The sequence below is a fragment of the Myotis myotis genome, unplaced genomic scaffold (assembly GCF_014108235.1).
Source record: "Myotis myotis isolate mMyoMyo1 unplaced genomic scaffold, mMyoMyo1.p scaffold_m19_p_6, whole genome shotgun sequence".
Taxonomy (NCBI): Eukaryota; Metazoa; Chordata; class Mammalia; order Chiroptera; family Vespertilionidae; genus Myotis; species Myotis myotis.
In genome coordinates this window covers 78,675,371-78,694,747 of record NW_023416368.1, presented here as the reverse complement: position 1 = coordinate 78,694,747, position 19,377 = coordinate 78,675,371, and the positions used below count along the sequence as shown (strand labels likewise).

The 19,377-nt window shown below is 57.3% G+C and overlaps 1 protein-coding gene across 1 annotated transcript; it reads left to right on the top strand.

The window, feature by feature from the left end:
• The first annotated feature begins 9,076 nt into the window (after positions 1–9,076).
• On the top strand, positions 9,077–19,313 carry KLF16 (Kruppel like factor 16). Its single transcript, XM_036314675.1, has 2 exons — positions 9,077–9,984; positions 17,082–19,313. Exons 1-2 carry the CDS (start codon positions 9,528–9,530, stop codon positions 17,381–17,383), a joined length of 759 nt encoding a protein of 252 aa, XP_036170568.1. The 5' UTR covers positions 9,077–9,527; the 3' UTR covers positions 17,384–19,313.
• The last annotated feature ends 64 nt before the right edge of the window (positions 19,314–19,377 follow it).

Genomic DNA, 19,377 nt, shown 5'->3' with positions numbered 1-19,377 from the left:
GGCTAGTCCGAGTCCTGTGGCGCTGCGCGGCCCTTTAAGAGGGGGCGGTGCTTCAGCCCGGGGGTGGGGACGACGCCGAGGGGGCGCGGCCGTCGAGAGCTGCGTCACCTGCGGGGTCTGGCGGGAGCGGAAGTGGCGTAATGCTCGCCCGGAACCGGCGGCGGATGGTCGAGGAGGCCGCGGCCTCGCCGGTAAGTGGCGGAGGCTCGTACCCTGCCCGGCCGGTCCCTGCCCTTTCCGCCATTCCCGACGGTGCCCCTCCGTTCCCCTGCGTCTCAGCCTCTCCACGTGCAGAACGGGCTGCCGCGGGGTCGGGCCGCACGCAGGCCCACCGTGCCCAGGCGCCTCCGCTGGTCTCAGTGTGGACACTGGTGGGGTCAGGTGGCGGCAGATCGCTCCCGTCAGGCCGGCCGGTTTGGCCTCGTAGTGCTTTGCTCCGCAGAACCTTTGGTTGCGTGTAATGGGGAAGGAGAGACTTGGGTGCTCAGAGAGCTTAGAATGGGCCGCCGGGGCCATAGAGAGGGTCGCTGTCCGACCGAAGGTGACTCACCGGGAGTCACGCGGAAGACGCCTTTTCTACCAAACCTTTCCTCTGCCGTCCCTCCAGGCTGCTCCGGGTCCTGGCCTCTGGGCAGCGCAGCCTTGAGTCTGGAGTCCTGGCCCACCCGTCCCTATCAGTGGAAAGTGCCCTGGCCTGGGAGTGGGTGGGGAAGCTGCTGGTGCCTTCGCCCCTCCCGAGCCCCATGGGCCCCTCCAGCTGGGAGTCTGGGGTCATTTTTGATAATACGGGACGTTTAGAAGCCAAACTACACATGAGATATGTATGCATTAGAGTAGAGAGCATCTATGGCTCTAGCTCTTGGTTGCTCTTACCCCAGGACATTTGCACAGACTGGCCTTTGAGTCTGACATACCCTCACTAAGCCCAAGGCCCCCAGCATAGTTAACTCTTCTTAACCAGTCTGACTTGCTCGCAGTCTCTTGCTTCATTTTCTTCCCCAAAGCAACCCTCCTCCTGCCTCAGCCCTGTACTCCCTCCCACTGACCCCTGGTGCTGCACTTGTCACAGAGTATGTTGTCTTTTCACCCTATCGGATATGAATGAATATAAGTTTACTGAGAATCGGGGCCCCATAATACAGCAAGTTCAAAGCAACTGCTTACAACTGAACAAAAATGTTTTCAGATACGCAGAGTAAAAAATGCAGAGCATGTAAGGGTCCCAGGGGAAAACTATGTCATTCCTCCCCCTGACCTCCAAGGCCTGGTTTCCCGTCCCCTGCGGCAAAGATAAACCAGTTTCTTATGCATCAGCTGAGAAAGTCTATGCACATACATCTGATTTGTTTGTACAAAACATCACCATGTGATCCCACTTGGACAGTGCTTTTATGAACTCATTCGTCTTAATGGCTGTATCATATTTTATTAGTACTGTGTATTTATCCTATTTCCTGTTGGTTGAAATTTAGGTTATTTCCAGTCTTATAACAAGCAATGCTAGGTTGACTATACTTATAGCCAAGTAGGAATATTTCTGTCGGCTGAATTCCTCGGTGCAGAAGTGCTAGGTCAAAAGGCTTTGTGCAGATCTCTGACTGGGTACATAATCTCTTAACCAGTCATGCCAAATTGTCCCCCTCCCAACAAAGGAAGGGGCTGGTGTCCCCCATTGCTTGATCTTGAAGAACTGGTAGACATAAAATAGTTTCATTGTAGCTTTGCTTGTTTCCTAGGAAGTACAATGGATCTCAATGCTTTTGTCAGATTTATTTTTTATGTTGATAATTTCTACCATTTTGAAACTGGAAAGACCTATATTTATTATAAATGTGCTTATATTTAAAAGCTGTTTGTATTACATATTCTTTGCCCATTTTTTTATTGGGTTGTTGGTGTTACTCTTTTCTAGGCACTTTCAATATTAAAGCAATTAGCCCATTGTCTGTTAAAGTGTTTTTCCCATTCTGTCATTGTCTTTTACTTGGATTGTGTCTTTTTGTTTGTGTTTCATATTTATTTATTTATGCATGCCAGGCACTTAAAGTTATTAGTTATTATTAGTGGTTTTCATATGTGGCTTCTGCATTTTGTGTCACACTCAGAAACATTTTCTTTAGTCCAAGATAATATAACATTTGATATTTTCTTCTGGAAATGTAATGGTTTCTTTTTAAAATAACTTAAATTTTGGTCTAATTCTAGAAACTACTCTTCAGAAAGAGTGAGGTAGGAACACAAACTGCTTTTTCTAAATCATTTGCCCCAACTACCTGTCCTGGAAAAGCTGTCTTTCCCCACTGAAGTGCCATCTTTATGGTGTGCTGAGCCCTGGCCTGCGTGTGGGTAGTTCTAGGCTGTCATCCCAGTTAGCCTGAGCCCCACTGTCTTGATCACGGAGGTCTGGAAGCCCGTCTCCTCTGCAGGTTCTTTTTTTCTTGTCAACCTTAGATGGGCTTATCCACTTCCCTCACCCTGAGTTTTTATTTTTGCAGGAAGTGGCATTGCTTAGATTTACAGATTTAGTTGAGAGAAAACTGTCATCTTATAATAAACAGGTGATCCCTTGTACGTAAATCATGCAATGCTAGTTCCACAAGACACACTCCGTATAGAAAGGATTCTGAAAATTTAACTATGTGTCCTCCCCGCTACCCCCCACAGCACATGATGTTGACCTTGACGAGGCAGTCTGCTGAGACTGCTCTCTCCACACCAGATGCCTGTGAGGGGCTCACCTGGGCCTTTCTCCAGACTCAGGGTTACCATGTAGTGGCAGTGATAAGGGGAAGCCTGTGGTACATTCCAGAATGCTCCCCCTTTCCTCTCATTTGCTATCGCCCATGGGCCTGGCTGCCCAGAAGAAGGGCCAACTTTTCTGTTCTCCATTTTGTAAGTTTTCCGGACATGTGCTCACACCTGGCAGTGGCGTTCTGTTGCTCAGTGGGACCCTGAGCGCAAACCCCCCTCTCCAGGAAGGCAGTGCATGACTGTGGGGCCCAGATCTGAGATGAGGCTTCTAGTGGGGGCCCCACGCACCCTAGTCTAAAGGCATGGGCAGCTCCCTCCCCGCTGGGGCAGTGCTTAGGGTTCATGGTTAGGGTGCAGGACCAACTATTGGCTGTGGGGTTCATCCGACCAGAATGCTGGCCCAGCATCAGAGTCCCTCTTCCTTACATTTCACAGCTGCTGCCATGTGCCAAGTTGATCTTTATGAAAATCCTGAGCTGCTGGGTTCACCATCCCTACTGCTTCCACTTACAGGGGAGACAGCTCAGGCAAAGCTGCCCCAGGGCCAAGCCCTGGGAACCTGCCTGGGTGGCACTAGCCTCGATTCCTGTGATGCTTATAGTTTTGGGCCACTTCATGCCTCTGCTGGACAGTGAACTCTGAGCCATCAGACTCAGTGCCTGGCACTGGCAGGGCACAGACCACAGTCGTGTGTGTGTGTTTGTAGCACGTGCAGGTGACACTCGGAGGGGGCTGGGCCTGGCCGAGGCCATTTTTTTGAAGCCCAGCATGCCTAACAGGAGGAGGGCATCCTGAAGATGGCTTTTCTCCTTCAGCAGATCAGGTAGGGACTAGAGGCGCATGGGCCTGTGAGAGGTGGCCCGGAGGCCAGGGCCGTGGGTAGCCTTGAGAGCCAGACGGAAACCTGCGTTGTGCCTCTGTGAGCCTCTACTTTCAGGGGTCGTGGGCCAGCCAAGGAGTGAGGATGAGCAAGAGCTCTGGGGAGGGAATCCCCATGTGAAAGGAAGTAAGTGAACACCAGGTTAGAGCCAGATTCTGTCCCTCCAACTTCCTGGAGAGAGAATGGGGCCCCTGGTCTGTCCCCAGTGGCTCTGAGCAAGGCTAGTGCATTCTGTGCGGCATGCCAGGAGTAGGTCATTCATATGCCCACTATCTGGCTAGGCCTGGCTGGGGCTTGCTTCATCCTGGCCACGTCCATTGTCCTACCCTGAGCTCTTGGCTGTGAGGGCTCCCTGGACCATGGTAAGTAGTCTGACACATGTTGGAAATAAACACGGATGCCTTAAGAGAGTGGGAAGTGTGCATTAATCTCTAAAATGCTCTCTCACAAAAGGCTGACATACTGCTGGAACATTGGCTTGACTAGGAGGGGTGGCAGATAGATATAAACTCTGGTGACTCTTTGAAATCAGAATTGGATTAAGGAGAAGACCAGCTGGGTAGCATCTAAAGAAACCATTTTTTTTTTGTTTTGTTTTGTTAATCCTCACCTGAGGATATTTTTTCCATTGATTTTTTTATTTTTATTTATTTATTTATTTATTTATTTAAAATATATTTTATTGATTTTTTACAGAGAGGAAGGGAGAGGGATAGAGAGTTAGAAACATCGATGAGAGAGAAACATCGATCAGCTGCCTCCTGCACACTCCCCACTGGAGATGTGCCCGCAACCAAGGTACATGCCCTTGACCGGAATTGAACCTGGGACCCTTCAGTCCGCAGGCCGATGCTCTATCCACTGAGCCAAACCGGTTTCGGCTCCATTGATTTTTTTAGAGTGGAAGGGAAGAATGGGGAAAGAGAGAGAAACATTTGATTGTTTGTCTCTGCATGCACCCTGACAGGGACAGGGATCTAGCCTGCAACCCTGGTGCATGCCCTGGACTGGGAATCGAACCTGTGACCCTTCTGTGTGCGGATCGACGCTCTAACCACTTAACACACTGGCCAGGCCTTTTTGACATATTTTTATTTTTTTTCAAATATATTTTTATTGATTTCAGAAAGAAAGGGACAAGAAGAGAGAGAGAAACATCAATGATGAGAGAGAATCATTGATTGGCTGCCTCCTGCACACCCCTTACTGGGGATTGAGCCCACAACCCAGGCATGTGCCCTTGATGGGACTTGAACCTGGGACCCTTTAGTCCGCAGGCCAACGCTCTATCCACTGAGCCAAACCAGCTAGGGCTTAATATATTTTTATTGACTTTTAGAGAGGGAGGGAGAGAAACAATGATCAGCTGCCTCCTGCAGCACCCTGACTGGGGATCGAACACACAGCCTGGGTATGTGCCCTAACCAGGAATGGAACTGGTGACCTTTCAGTGCACAGGACGGTGCTCAACCAACAGCCTTACGGGCCAGGGCTAGGGCAGTATTTTTACCAGAGTAGTGAACAGGATAAACACTGAGTGGTTAGGGTCATATCTGACAACACCCAACGCCAGGCAGGTGGCTGAATAGGGCGTGTGCTATCTGACGTGCTCCTCTGAGGAGCTGGTCCACTGCCTCCTAAACCTCCGTATCCCATCTTGCTCCTCCCATGTCCCTGCAGGCCCCTCTACAGGTAATCACTGTGGGCAGGCTACCGGTGAAAACACAGATCACAGCATGAACGGGCCTCCTCAGGAGCTGGAGCTGGCTCCTCCTTCCTGACCCTGTGTCCTGTGTCCTCGTTCTCCCAAGGCACTTTCTCCATAATTTAATAACCAGTGTTGAGGTGGTGTCTCTTTTTTCCAATTACAAATAGTGCAGTTATACATACTTGCTTCTTTGTAAAAAAAATTTTTTTTTATTGATTTCAGAGAGGGAGAGAGAGAGAGAAACATCAATGATGAGAGAGAATCATTGATTGGCTGCTTCTTGCATGCCCCACACTGGGCCTGCAACCTGGACATATCCCCTGACTGGGAATCAAACCATGACCTCCTGGTTCATAGGTTGACACTCAACCATTGAGCAACACTGGCCAGGCCATACTTGCTTCTTTATGAATATTTTTTGGTACCTTTTTTGGAGTGGAATTGCTGGGTCAAAGGGCACAAAATTGGCAGTTTTGGTAAGCTGTATACAGAGCAATGAAACCATGTGTAGTTCCTCTGATGTAAGCTGCTACTATCCATGTGGTCATTGTTATTAAATTATTCCCATGTTCCCTGTTCACGTTTGTTTTAATATTTTCATCTTGGAATCATGTGGGTTTACAGAAAAGTTGCAAAGACAGTTTAGAGAGTTCCCATCTACATTTCACCCAATGCCCCTCATGTTAACATTGTGCTAAAGCCAATAAATGGGCTTGTGTGCATTCCCATCAACTACATGCCAGACTCATATTTTCTACTGACGTCCTATCTGTCCCAAGATCCAACCCAGATCCCCACATCACATCTCCTCAGTCTCTTACAATCCAGGGCACTTCAAGTCTTTCTTTTTTTTCCATGACCTTGACAGTTTGAGGGCATTTTATGAAATGTCCCCTAATTTGGCCTTCTGTTTTCTCACGAATAGACTCGGGCAGTGGGTTTTTTGGGAAGAGCACACCAATGTGAGGTGCCCTCTGGTCACATCCCATCAGGAGTTCCCAACACACACAGGACATCAACCTGAGGTGGACCTTCACCACCTGGCTGAGGTGGGGTCCAGCAGGGTGTCACCACTGCAGGTTGTTGTCCTCCCCCTTTCCTCCCCTGTTCTTAGGAAGTGAGTCCCTGAGTCCAGTTCACACTAAAGGGGGGATTTATTTAAAAAATCGTTTTTCATATAGAAAAGTATAAAAAACAAAAGACAGGTGGCCCATAATTGCACTGCCTAGATACCTGTTGACATTTAAAGAAAATAAAAATAAAAAATACACATGGGTAAAAGTTGTACAGAAAGTACTATTAAAACAAAAAAATTAAGGCTTCACTATCTTAAAAGAAGATATTGGCCATTCCAGTATGCCTATACGTACACACACACATACATACCCTGGAGCCTTGATTTTGACCTGACCTATCTGTGTACCTTTCCTATGGGCACATGTGCTCCAGGGTGCACCCCACTTTATGTAGCCTTCCCCTCACCTGCACCTGCGTGCCCTCCACCTCCACATCTGGCTGCATCTGCCCCCATCCCTGAGCCCCTTGGTGCTTTCAGTGAAGGGCAAAGATGGTCTCTGGTTTAGTTGAGGAAACAGGTCTGGAGAAAGGAGGGACTAACACCAGGGGGGTGCTCATCTGGACTAAGCTCAGGCCATCTCCCTTTGTGTATTCCCCAAACTCTCACTACCACTTAGCTCTGTGCACTGGAAGGCTGCTGCTCAGCCCTCTTGCAACCTTGATTTCTGCATGACAACTGAAGGGTTGTAGTAAGAACAGAGTGACCAGGTACAAGGCTGAGCTGAGCATGTGGTCAGAGAGGGGGAGGGGGTGGGGTTATGGGGGTTTGAGGGTTATATATGTGCTGGTGGCCCGGGTATAAAGAGAAATTCCACAAGTGGAGCAGGGGTCTCCTGCCTGCAGAGCAGCTGTCGTGGCCCATAGATGGAGGCCCCAGCCCTTCATTATCCCTGGGAGTGGTGCACCTCTGAGGCCCTGAGAGAATAACTTGTCCGGACCACTCAGTCTCCTGCCTTGCCACAGCTTACCCCCTTCCCCCTGTAGGAAGAGGGCACGGCACCTCTTCAGCCACTGCCTTGTATTCCTGCCACACCAGCCTGAGGTTCTCACACTTCAGGCCCCAGGTGGATCTGCCTCTGGGACACTACCCCTACTTCCTCCACTTGTCAGGCCTATGCCTGCTCACCCATGCCATTGTCAGACTTCCAGTTGCCGTGCCCTAGACTGAGCCCCTGGAGGTCAGCCTTTGTGGGGCTTCTGGTCCAATAAACACGGGCAGAAGGAACGAAAGGTCCCAGCCTCTTTCTCACCCTGCTATTTGCCTGGTGGGGAGATCCTGCAAGGGGCTGCCTGCCTCTTCTGGACTTGGAGAAATTGAGTTGTGGGGACTGAGCAGCACCTGCGGGTGGGACTGCTGAGATGGGGGGTTTGGGGGCCTGCCCAGGTGACCCACCTAGATCCTCAAAGGTACAAGGGGCCCAGGTCGGCAGGAATGCTGACCACCAGCGCCCAATGAATGCCACCTGGATAATGGCTGTCCAGAGTGGGCCTCGGAGCCCCAGGCCTGGGAGAGTGGGCTTGTCTGTCAAAGGGAGCCCACTGGGCTGCATTTCGCCTCTGCATCCTGAAGTGAACTCTCCATTCCCCCCTTTTCCCTCTGGGCCACCACAAGTTAGTACCAAGGGGCGGGAGCCCAGGGGACAGTGGCTAGCCTGGGGGCAGAGGAGCTCAGCGGTGTCAGGTCAGTTAGGAGTTGCGGGTGGAGAGGGTAAGGATAGAGTTCCGGGATGGGGCCAGGGTCACGGCCCCTGTCCACACGTAGGTCGCCAAGCTAGCATTGGGGACTGTAACCTGGCAGGGAGGCCGTGCAGGCCCCCTGGAGGCCGCTCAGGCCACTGCAACGCCGCTACCGCTGGCATAGGAAGGGGCGGGGGCGTGGTCGCCCACTGGCCTGCACCCACCACTTTGGGGCTGCGGGCCCCGGCCATTTGCGTCCCCAGCTATTAAACTTGGTCTGTACATCCTCGGGAGCTTAGAGAGACCACACTTTCATCGTTCAAGCTACAAGGATCCCTGCCCAGCGCCGGGGAGCGGTGTCCGCGACCCGCGTGTCTCGGCAGGGCCGGACGCTCTGCCTCGCCAAGGCGCCCCGAGCCCAGCTTTTGCGATTCTAGTAGGTTCCTTTCCCCAACCCCTTTCCTCTCGCCCTCCCGAACGCACACCAATCCTCAGCCCTAATGAGGCGAGCAGAGTGACTCCCGAATGGGGCGCAAAAAGAGGAACGAACACAGGTTCGTTCGACCCGGGGGGTGGGGCGGCCCAGTCCTCCGGTACCTAGGCCAGGGAGGCGCGGGGGGCCTCAGGGTGCAGCTTGGGGACTACCACCAAAGGCGGTGAGGGGACACAGATGCGCGCAGTCAAGCGGGGCACTAGGCCCGGTAGGAGGGGGGGAAGGGTCGCGCACGTGGCCGGGAGGCGGGGCTGACCGCCTCCGTATCCCCACCCAGCCACGTGGGGTGTGGAGCCCTCCCCCATCGCGAACGGGGGCGCGCTGGGGCCCGGGTGGAAGCGTCTGGGGAAGGGGCGGTCTTCTGCTCGCCGCGCGCCGCGCCGTGGGATGGGCGCGCCCGCGAGGGGCGGGGAGCGCGCGAAGGGAGGGGTGCGCCGAAAGGGGGCGGAACAGTCCGGGAAGGAGGGGCGTGGCACTCTGGTTGAGGGGGCGCTCTGCGGAGATGACTGGGGGCCTTGCAGCAGCAGAAGGGGCGCACCAGGAGTCGAGCTCCAGGCCTGGAACCACGCGTGGGAAGGAGAGCATAGGGTCGAAGGCCAGGGCGCGCTCCCGGGCCGGAGGGGGCGCGCCAGGGAGGCGGCTCCATCCGCCCGGACCCCGCCCCAGGCGGCAGCGTGCGGCTCGCAGGAGGGCGCGCCGGCTGGGGGCGTGGCCGCGGCGCCCCGAGGGGGCGTCCTCCGGGCGGGGCGGGACGTGGCCGCCCCCGCGGGCTCCGGTGCGTCAGGGCGCGTCAGGCGGGGCGGGGCGGGTTGAGCGCGGGCGGCGGCGGCGGCGGCGCGCACCGGCCTCCTCCTCCTCCCGCACTCGAGCAGCCGCCGCCGGCCGGACGGGCACCGCTCCCGCCACCTCTGCTTGGTCCGCGCCGCGCGCCCTTTTCCGGCATGTCGGCGGCGGTAGCTTGCGTAGATTACTTCGCAGCCGACGTGCTCATGGCCATCTCCTCGGGCGCCGTGGTGCACCGCGGGCGGCCGGGCCCCGAGGGCGCGGGCCCCGCCGCCGGCCTGGATGTGCGCGCGCCGCGCCGCGAGGCCGCCCCGCCCGGGCCCGCGGGGCCGCCAACGCCGCCCTCCCGGGCTGCCCCCGGCTCGGGCCCTGGAGCTGCCGCCGCGCCCCACCTGCTGGCTGCCAGTATCCTGGCCGACCTGCGAGGCGGGTCCACGGCGGCCCCGGGGGGCGCCTCGCCCGCCTCCTCCTCCTCGGCCGCTTCGTCCCCGTCCTCCGGCCGCGCCCCCGGCGCCGCGCCCGCCGCCGCCAAGAGCCACCGCTGTCCCTTCCCGGGCTGCGCCAAAGCGTACTACAAGTCCTCGCACCTCAAATCGCACCTGCGAACGCACACAGGTGAGTCCGGCACGCCAGGGCAGCCTCTCGGGCCCCCTCCCCCGCCGGGACCCCGAAACTGCGTGGCGCGTCGGGGGCGGGGTGGGGGGCGCGCCCGGGTTGCCGCCGCGCCTGCCGGGAGGGCGGGGCCTCGGTGGGTGGGGCGCGCGCAGGGGGCGTGGCGGCCACGCGGTCGGGTGGCGCGCGGATGGCGGGCGCGGCGGCAGCGGCAGGGGCAGGGGCAGGGGCTCGCTGGGAGTGCGGCGCCGCGCAGTCGTGGAGTGGGATCGGGGCTCCCAGGCAGCCCCCTCTTCCAGGGGCTGCTTTCTTTTTATTTTCTGTGGCGTTTGGGTCTGGGTGGTGTGCACTGTGGCTGGAGCACCCAGCTCTGAGTTCTCGTTCTTCCCCTTCCCCTGCCTCAGTTTCCTTAAATGTAGAGAGGGAGGAGGAGTCGCGTCGCGGTCTGCGCGGTAGCGTTGTGGATTCTCCTCTGAGGAAGGCGCTGCTCCTGGCACGGGGCCAGGATGGGGGGGGGGGGGTGTTTCAATTAGGCGGAGAGAGGGGTTGAGAGTGAGGGTTGGGACCTTAGTCTGGGGAGGAGAGAGATAGAAGAGAACTCCCTGGAGGAATCAGGTCCTCATCCTGTTTCTAGCGTGTTGTTGCCCCCACTTGCTGCAGAACCCGGAAGGTGCACAGGGTTGTGCAGTAGGTTCCTGGGACACTGTCACCTCTCAGCCCATGGGTGGTGGGGCAACTAGGGGAGCCTGGAGGCCAGGGGCGCTGGCCACACTTTTATTTTGTCACCCTCTCCCCTTATCCTGCCGTGGGCCCCTCTCCTCCCCATAGATTCCCACCCTCCACCATGAGAATGCCCACCAAGCTGTGAGTTTGGGCTGGGGATCAGGGGTGGCGCGCCTTGGCTCAGTGGACAGGTTCCCATTGTTGCAACACGTGGACAGGGTGCAGGAAAGCAGGTTCCCAGTCGTGTGGCAGACACGCACAGCAGGTAGCCCCAGGCCAGTGGCCAGCTCTCAAATGCCACATGCGTGCTGGCAGCCCCCCTCCCCATTCCCCACTCTTCCCACCGCTCCTTCAGGTCCTGTCCCTTGTTCTCAGGGGATGGAGGCTCTGCCCACCTGTGAGCACAGACAGGACAGGACTTGGGTGCGGTCTACATTCTCTTAAAAGGAGCGACCATCTTTCTCTGTGTAGTCGTTGGATATTATTTGCTCTTAAAGACAGTGGTATCCTCATGTTTGTGGGAGGGGCATTTAGGGGGTCCGTGAAGATGGGGAAGTGCCTCTCTGGGCAGTGGGTTGGTACCTAAGAGTTCAGTGGCTCAACAGCGTGCGCTGGGGGCGGCTGACGTGGGAGATGTGACAGAGGGGACAGAGGGACCCCCTCTCTCACTTATCACTGTGCCCTTCCACCTGTCCCACCTCTGGCCTGAGGTATTTGTTCTCTGAGAACCTTTTGGGGACCCCCAGTGCCCTGACGTGGTTTGATTTTGCCCCCTGGAGTCTGTCAGACTTTCTGGATGGAGGGAAGGGGGTGGCCGGGCTCCCAAGGGACACTCCTCTAGGGTGTCTCTGGACCCTTTGGAGCCTCTGTAGGTCCCCAGGCAATGGTGACCACCTCCCTGAGTCCAGGGAGGAGGAGGGACTCCTTGCTGGGGCCAGTACTTCAGTATTGCCATCCCTCTTTTTAATGAGAAACTGAGGCCAAAGAGGCTGAGTTGGGGTGTTGCAAGGGTGAGTGCAGGTGGTGGGGAGGACAGAGTGCCCTCCGTGCTGGGTCCTGCGCCCTGTGGGAGCTGTGGCTCTGGATGCCCTGTCTTGAAGCTGTATTTATAACAGCAGTGCAAGGACCTAGTGGGGCGCAGCTCCTAGACCCGTTTGGCAGGTACCCCTTGGTTCCATTTCGCAAGGATTTTGGGCACTCGTGTGCTTAATGATTGCACGTTCAGTGTCTCCTTGACTCCCAGGACCACCAAGCCCTGCTGGAGTCTGTGTGAAGGCCTTTTGGTTTTTCTGGCCCCCAGTGGATGGGGCAGCTGTTAAGCTTGCTTGGGGAGGGTGGGGAATCCATGCTCATCCTGGGTGTCCCGAGGCTAGGAACAGGGAATAATTAGAGCTAGCTGTCTGCTGGGCCGTCCTCCCAAGGGCCCTGGGGAGAGAGTCCTGCCCCTACCCAGCTAGCTAGACTGAGGTCTGTTCTCTCTGTAAAGGCAATGCCAATCCTGATCTAGCCTTACAGTACAGATGAGCAGACGGGCACTGGGGTGAGTGTGGTGCCCCCATCATCCCTGTTTCATTTGGTGCATGGGGGCGGTGAAGAGGCCAGGAGGGGCGCTGGGATCTTTTCACAGGGCTACCCAACTGCACAGGGAGTGCAGAGGGCTGTCCTGTGGTCCCCTGTTCCCTGCCTACAGCCCCTGGCCCAGCACAGAGCTTGTCTGCGTGGGGCGGGCAAGGACTTTGGAAGCTGCGGGAAATGTTGACTGCGGTTGCTGTGGATACAAGAGTGAGAGCAGGGAGATGGGGCGGGGGCGGGAGGAGAGGCTGGCTGTCTATGCTCTCCCAGCCTCCCTCATCTCCGAGGGCTCCCCTGCCTGCGCCCCCAGTGCCCAGCAGGCAGGCAGCCATGTGTGCCTCGAGGGGGGCTTAGTTCACCTGAGCCTCCACCTGCCGGTGCCAGGAGCTCTCCCCCGTTATGACAGTCGTAGATGTTCCCAGACATTGCCCTGTATCCCATGGGGGCGGAGGGGCGGTTCAGACCCCCTTGCTTGACTCTAAAACCCTGTCTACCTTAGTCTGAGAAATGGTAGCTGAGCACCTACTCAGAGCAAGGTTCTGGGGAGCGCAGTCCTGTCCCCAGGGACCTGGAACCGTGGGGGTTGATGGAGGAAAAGGCTTCCTTGGAAGAAGAGGCTTCTCAGTAGGAACCTGAAGCCCTGGGATCAGGTGGGGCAGGGAGGGGTGTGTCCCAGGAGAGGAGACAGCACCCGGATTGCAGGAGTGGGGGAAGGGGCACGAGGGTGTGGATTTTGAGGAGGTGGTGGTGTGAGGCATGGAGGGGGAAGAGCAGCCTAAGGGCTTCATTTAATCCGAAGGGCAGGGTGGGGGACAGGCTGGGGGAGCTGGGCTTTGCAGAGGAAAATCCGTTTATGGAGAAGGGATTAGGGGTTGAGGAGCAGGGCCACTATATGGAGGTGGGGGGGGGGGGCTGATTTATGAATTGGGTAGGAGGGGGAAGCCTCAGGGTGTGGGGGACAGGGGCTAGGGAGACACCCATTTTTCCGATCCAACAGCCCAAAGCGGCGGGGTGGTGGTGATAATTATAGTTTACCGAAGAGGCCCCCAGGAGGAGAGGCAGATGGGGAAACTGAGGCCTGGAGGGGGTAGTAGCCATGCCCCCCAGGCAGAGCTGGAGCTCTCTTAAGGCCAGGTGGGGCTCAGGAGACTGGTGGCTTATCTGGGGTTAGGCAGGGGGACACTGCTGGGCCTGAGCAGGGCATGGTTGCCCAGGAGCTGCCCTCCCGCCTAGTCCCCTTCTCCTATAGGCAGGGGTGCAGAGAGCAGCTAGAACTGGCTTCAGGTGCCTGTGCCCCAGCTGGGGGGTGGGGGAGGGCCCCCAACATTGCAGGGGGTGATAACCACCCACCACCCAGGCTCCCTGATAAAGGTGGCCCAGATGGCCAGGCATTGGGCAAATGATATGGGAGTGAGGAGCTGGCCTCCCAGGGAGGGAGGGGGGCTGGGTGGATCACCTTCGCCCATTGATGCTTCCGGAACATCAGGTCTCTGACACACACACACTGGGGGAGGGTGACTGTGGGAGCTGTGCCTCCTTACCTCCGGCACCAAGAGCCCCCCTTTATGCCAAAGATGCCAGTCTGGTTAGGGAGCAAGCTGGGGCAGCCTGGGTCCTCCAGGAGGGAGGAGAGGGACAAGGGAGGGACTGCAAATGACCATTTTATATTATTTTATTTGTATTTATTTATTTTTTTATGACCATCATTTTAAATAAGTGGGAGTAGTCATAGCTTCAAACTGGGGTGGTGGGTAAACGAGATGATGGGAAAACATGTTAGCTGCAGCCCAACTCGAGCCGGAAGTCTGAGCTTGAGTTTCTGGGTCTGTAGACTCTTTCCAGAGATGTATTGGGCATACCAGGATGGGGGTGGGGAGCCGTATCACACCCAGGAGATGCTGAGAACAAAGATTTAAAAGCCAGGAAAGGGGGCGGGGGTGGGGTGGGGTAGGGCACCTGCAGGGGAAGGAGAGACCATTCTGAGGAGTGACTTGATCCTTCGTGTTGGTTCCGGGCTGTCCCGAGTTCACCGTGGCCCAGCCGGTCACAGGGTTAAGTCCACCATGGCCTTACCCACGGCATGGCATGCTCCCTAGCACCCGTTCAAGCCAGGATGCCCGGGGCAGCCAACTGGCCATATCTGGGGCCCTCACTGGCCCTGAGTCTCTAAATGTTCCCCCTTTCCCGGACTGTGAGAGGGTGGCAGGGCCTGGCATCTTTGCAGGCATTTGCCCAACATTGTGGGAGCGGGACCACGTGAGCAGCGAGGGCTGGGGCTGTGGATGTCCCCACGCCAGTGAGCTGTGTGCCAGTGAGCTGTGTGCGGCAGCTGTGCTCTGAGCGGCTTCAGCTGCGTTCGACCCGCCCTGGCTGGCACTGTCGCCACCCCTGCAACCTGCTCTTTGAAGGTGGAACTGCTGGGCGGAGGGGTGAAGGTGGGGACCAGCCCCAGTGCCCCAAATGGGGAAGTGAGCCTACTGCGGGCTACAAAAGCAACGGGATGACTCCTCCCTCCGCTCTCCCGCCTGTGTCCTGCAAGATGGCTACACTTCTGCGTGTCCCTGAGAGGGCCGTCCAGGTCTAGTCCACAGCCAGCAGCCCTACCCCTGTACTGATTCCCCTTCCCCAGATCCATCCTCTGAGTGGTCGCCACCACTGCGGTGAGGTTGGGATCCTTTTCCAGACTCTCTTGAGCCCCCTGATTCTGTAGAGGACGTCCCTGCTGCGACTCCTCCCCCGGCTGCTGCTGGCCCTGCCTGTGGATTGTCTGGGGAGGCCTGGGGTGTGGAGGGGACAGCCCCAGGGATTTTCAGCCGCCTGCGGTCTTGGGGACAGTTGCTCTCCCCTCAGCACCTCCCCGGGGAAGGTGGCACTAGTGCCCTTTCCCAGACACCTGGGCTCACATCCTCCTAGGCCAGTGATGGCGAACCTTTCGAGCTCGGCGTGTCAGCGTTTTGAAAAACCCTAACTTAACTGTGGTGCCGTGTCACATATAGAAATTTTTTGATATTTGCAACCATAGTAAAACAAAGACTCATATTTTTGATATTTATTTCATATATTTAAATGCCGTTTAACAAAGAAAAATCAACCCAAAAAATGAGTGTGCGTGTCCCCTCTGACAGGCGTGTCATAGGTTCGCCACCACTGTCCTAGGGGCTGCCCTCCTCTAGCTGTGAGCAAGACTGACAGGTGCCCCACAAGAAACCTCCTGGGGGACCTGTTAGGCTTCCGCCCCCCTCTTCTGTCATGCTGGGGGTGTCCATGTGTGGCCTGGAGGAAGGGATGGGGGAGGGAAGGCTTTAGTACAGCTCTTCCCTGGGCCAGGATGATGGCTGAGTCCCTGTGGAGTCCACTGGTGTCCCCCACCACAGCCCTTTCCCCCAGGGCAGGCCTTGAAAGCTTAATGTCTCCAGGTCACCCTGAGAATGCCAGTCCTGCTCTCCCCAGGGTTGCAGGTCTGTCCTGTGGTTCCACCTGCTGTCTCCTGCTCATCTCTGTCTGTATCCCTCACCATGGGGTCCTGCTTTGGGAGTCTTATCTGACCCCTGGCGAGGACCCTCTTCTATCTGTCTCCCCACCACCTGCCCCCCACTGGTGGACGTGTTCCCAGAAAAAGGGTCAGCCCTAGTCACCGACGTGTTCCAGAGTAAGCCTTTTAGTGTATAAGTCAGGAGGTAACACCCTGACCAGGCTGTGTCCCTCCCCCCTGCCCCTCCCCCCCCCCCCCCATATCCACGTTCTATGTACACACGCCCACACACACTTCTGGGGATCAGGCGGAGCAATGCCCAGGGGGACCTCAGGGTCCCAGGTGCCCGGCCCTTTGGCCTTGGGTATGGTGGAGGTCCAGGCTGGCCCTTGCCCCCCTCCCCCGCCTTCAGCTGTGGAGAAGTTGGCAGTTGAGACTTTGAGACTCTGGGGTGGGGTACAGCATGGTTGTGGGGCAGCAGAGACCCCAGACGGGGTTGGGGGGGTGGGGCTTGGGTGGGGGGTGGGCAGGATGGGCGAAGTCTGCTTGGGCAGTGGGTGTGGTCTTCAGAGGAAGTTGCAGGGTGAGGACCCGCCCATGCCCCTGCCACCCGCCCCTTCCTGGAGGCGCTGCCATGGGGCTGCCAGTGGGGCTGCTGTACCTGAAGATGCAGGGATGCAGGTGACCCGGGACGGCCCGTCACATGTCCGTCCACACATGGAGGGGCCACGAAGGCCAGCCAAGAGGTTGGGCACTAGAAACTGCCCAGATGATGTTACCCACTTTGCACCCTGGGTGGTCATTTCCAAAAGGAGGGAATTTAACTGTGGTCACTCACACCTTGAATCCCCTAGAGGAGGAGTGGAGAGGGGGAGTGTGAGGGTGGGGATGGGGAGACCAGTTTGCATGAAGAGAAGCCCCTCCACAAACCCAGCACGCATCTGAGCCTGCGCTTGTGTGGCAAACGCACAAGGAGACCCTCGCCGCCGCCGTGGTGGTGCTGGTGGGGTGGTGCGGGAGGCCGGCAGAAGCCGTCTCTGCAGGTTTTGCTTTTAACCGATGGAGAGTGCGCATAGCCCTGTAAGGACTACAAGTTCCCAGGAAATCAAGGACGGGGATATTCATTAGGGGTTTGTGACCTGAGTGGGGTCCTTTATGTTTTGCATTTACACGGTTTAAATTCACACCCAGAATTCAGCCTCTAGAACTAGGGGGTGGGGAAGAGAGTGATGACCGGGTTGCTTTGGGAGCTGATGGGACGTCCCCCTCTCTTTGTCCCCCCAGCCTCAACCCACTGACAACTGTCTCTCTACCCTCTGCCTTCTCCACCCAGGTGAGCGCCCCTTTGCCTGCGACTGGCCGGGCTGTGACAAGAAGTTTGCGCGCTCCGACGAGCTGGCCCGCCACCACCGGACGCACACAGGGGAGAAGCGCTTCCCCTGCCCGCTCTGCTCCAAACGCTTCACCCGCAGCGACCACCTTACCAAGCACGCACGCCGCCACCCTGGCTTCCGCCCAGAACTGCTCCGACGCCCAGGCGCCCGCAGTACCTCACCCAGCGACTCCCTGCCCTGCAGCCTGGCTGGCAGCCCCGCACCCAGCCCAGCACCCAGCCCAGCCCCTGCCGGCCTGTAGGGCCCATCCAGCCCACCCGGATCTCACCCCACCCAGAGCACCAGCAACATGCCTGTTGTCCAGGCACCCTTCCAGCGTTCCCCTGAGGGCCCTGAGGCCTCTGATCCCCTCAAGAAAGCAAGGAGGGGGCCTGAGACTAGACTGGGCTCAGCTGGACCTTTTGGATATGCCCCCCCGTGCGTGGCTGGGGCCCGTGTTTGTAAATAGCCACAACCTATAATTCTTCCCATCTGCTAAACTGGGACCCCAGGTGGGTGGCTGGCAGGTGCTCCTGTCTCCCCTTTGCCACTTCCCTGCTTTAGGGGGGGGATATGTGTGTGGAGGGGGTCAGGAAAGGTACCCCCTGCCCAGTGCTTGGAATCAGCCCCAGGCCCCTCTCTAGATTGGGAAGAAGTGAGCAAAGAGCCATAGAGGATCCAGGGGTGACCGAGGGCCCACCCGCCTGGGGCTCCTCACCCCGTGGAAAGCCATTGGAGATGTTCAGGGAAATGGGGTGCGGCCCAGCCGTCCCCCACTCGGGTATTCGATCTCAGGTGTTAACAGGTTCTGCCCCACTGCCCACGGGAGGCAGGTGGGCAGGGGGAGGGGGAGGGTAACCATAGGGTCCGGGTTTTGCTTCTGAGATGGGGGAGGGTGGGAGAGGAGCAGGGTTCTTCCAAAGAGCATTTGCCTCACTTTGGGGGGATGTGGATATGGGGATGGAGTGAATGCTGGCGTATTTATTTTCTTGTCTCTGCTGGCTGGGGTGCTGCCTGCCCCTGGGTGGGTGTGGTGTGTTAGTGTAAGTGAGAAGCTGGTGCCGCAGCTACTCCCTGCTCCCAATGTTGGCCTTCCACAGCATCACGTGACAATCATTCCCTCCCTTTTAGGGACCAGACAGCCACTGGGCTAAATGCACCCCTCCCCACCCTGCAGGTGGAGGTGGGAGCCCTGGCTCCATCCTGCTCCTTGCTGCATGTCCCCCCGGGCTGCCAGGCCTGGACCAGTGATTGAGTTGCCGCCCACAAGGATAGGAGGCAGGAGGACTGGCCCAGAACCCCCTAGGAAGAGCTGGGTTTGTGTGTGTGTTTTTGGACCGGGTAGAATATTTTTTCAGGCACCAATCTCTTTTTTGATCAGGGCCACTGTGGGTGGTCTATCGTCCTCAGGAGAAGGAGGTGAGGGGAGTGTCGTCGTGACCTAAACTTAGGGTGGAGAGGGGTGGATGCCATGTCCTCTGGCAGAGCCGGTTAGATTTCATTTTGGACCAAGGGACTGAGGATCCAGCCCCCCTGCTCTGGCGTGGGAAGGGACCCAGGCTCCCTGCCCCCAGACCCTAAAAGGGCTTGTCTGCCCCCCCTCCCACCCCCCATTGGCTGCAGGAGGTTTGTGGCATCTGCATTTGTTCCAGAGCCTTCCTCGTGGCCTGACTGGGGGCTGGGGGGTTGGATGGCACTGTTGTGGACCTGGACCCTCAGCCTGGCAGGATCTAGGGCTGGGTGCCTCAGGTCCTGTTGGAGCTGGGCTGGGGAGGGTCTGCCTGCAGGTTCAGCCCAGGGGCAGATCCTTGCAGAGTTGGCCCATCTGCCCTCAATCCTTCTCTCCCAGAGGGGAATGCCCTTGTCCTTGAGGGCAGAGGGTTGTGTGTCCCATTCACCTTTGTGTCTGTGTGGATATCCCCTAGATGTCCCAGGCCTGGCCATGCCTGTCCACAGTGGGCTTCGGGGCCCAGGAAGCTGAGAACTCTAATGTCTGGCCCCTGTTCAGGGGCCTGAAGAGACCCATGCCCCCCTCCTCCAATGGGCCAGTGGTAGCTGTGGCCTTTCACGGGGGGATGGGGGGTAGGGGGTCGCATCCCTAGGGACTCGTGCTTTCTCTGGTGGCACCCCTCTCCCTTGCCCTGCCTGCCCTTATCCTTGTATTTAATTAAATAAGCCCTTTTTTAAACCCAGCTCAGAGCCAGTGTGGTTTTTCCCACTGCTGGTCCCCAGCAGGTGGGCTCTGCCTCACTCACC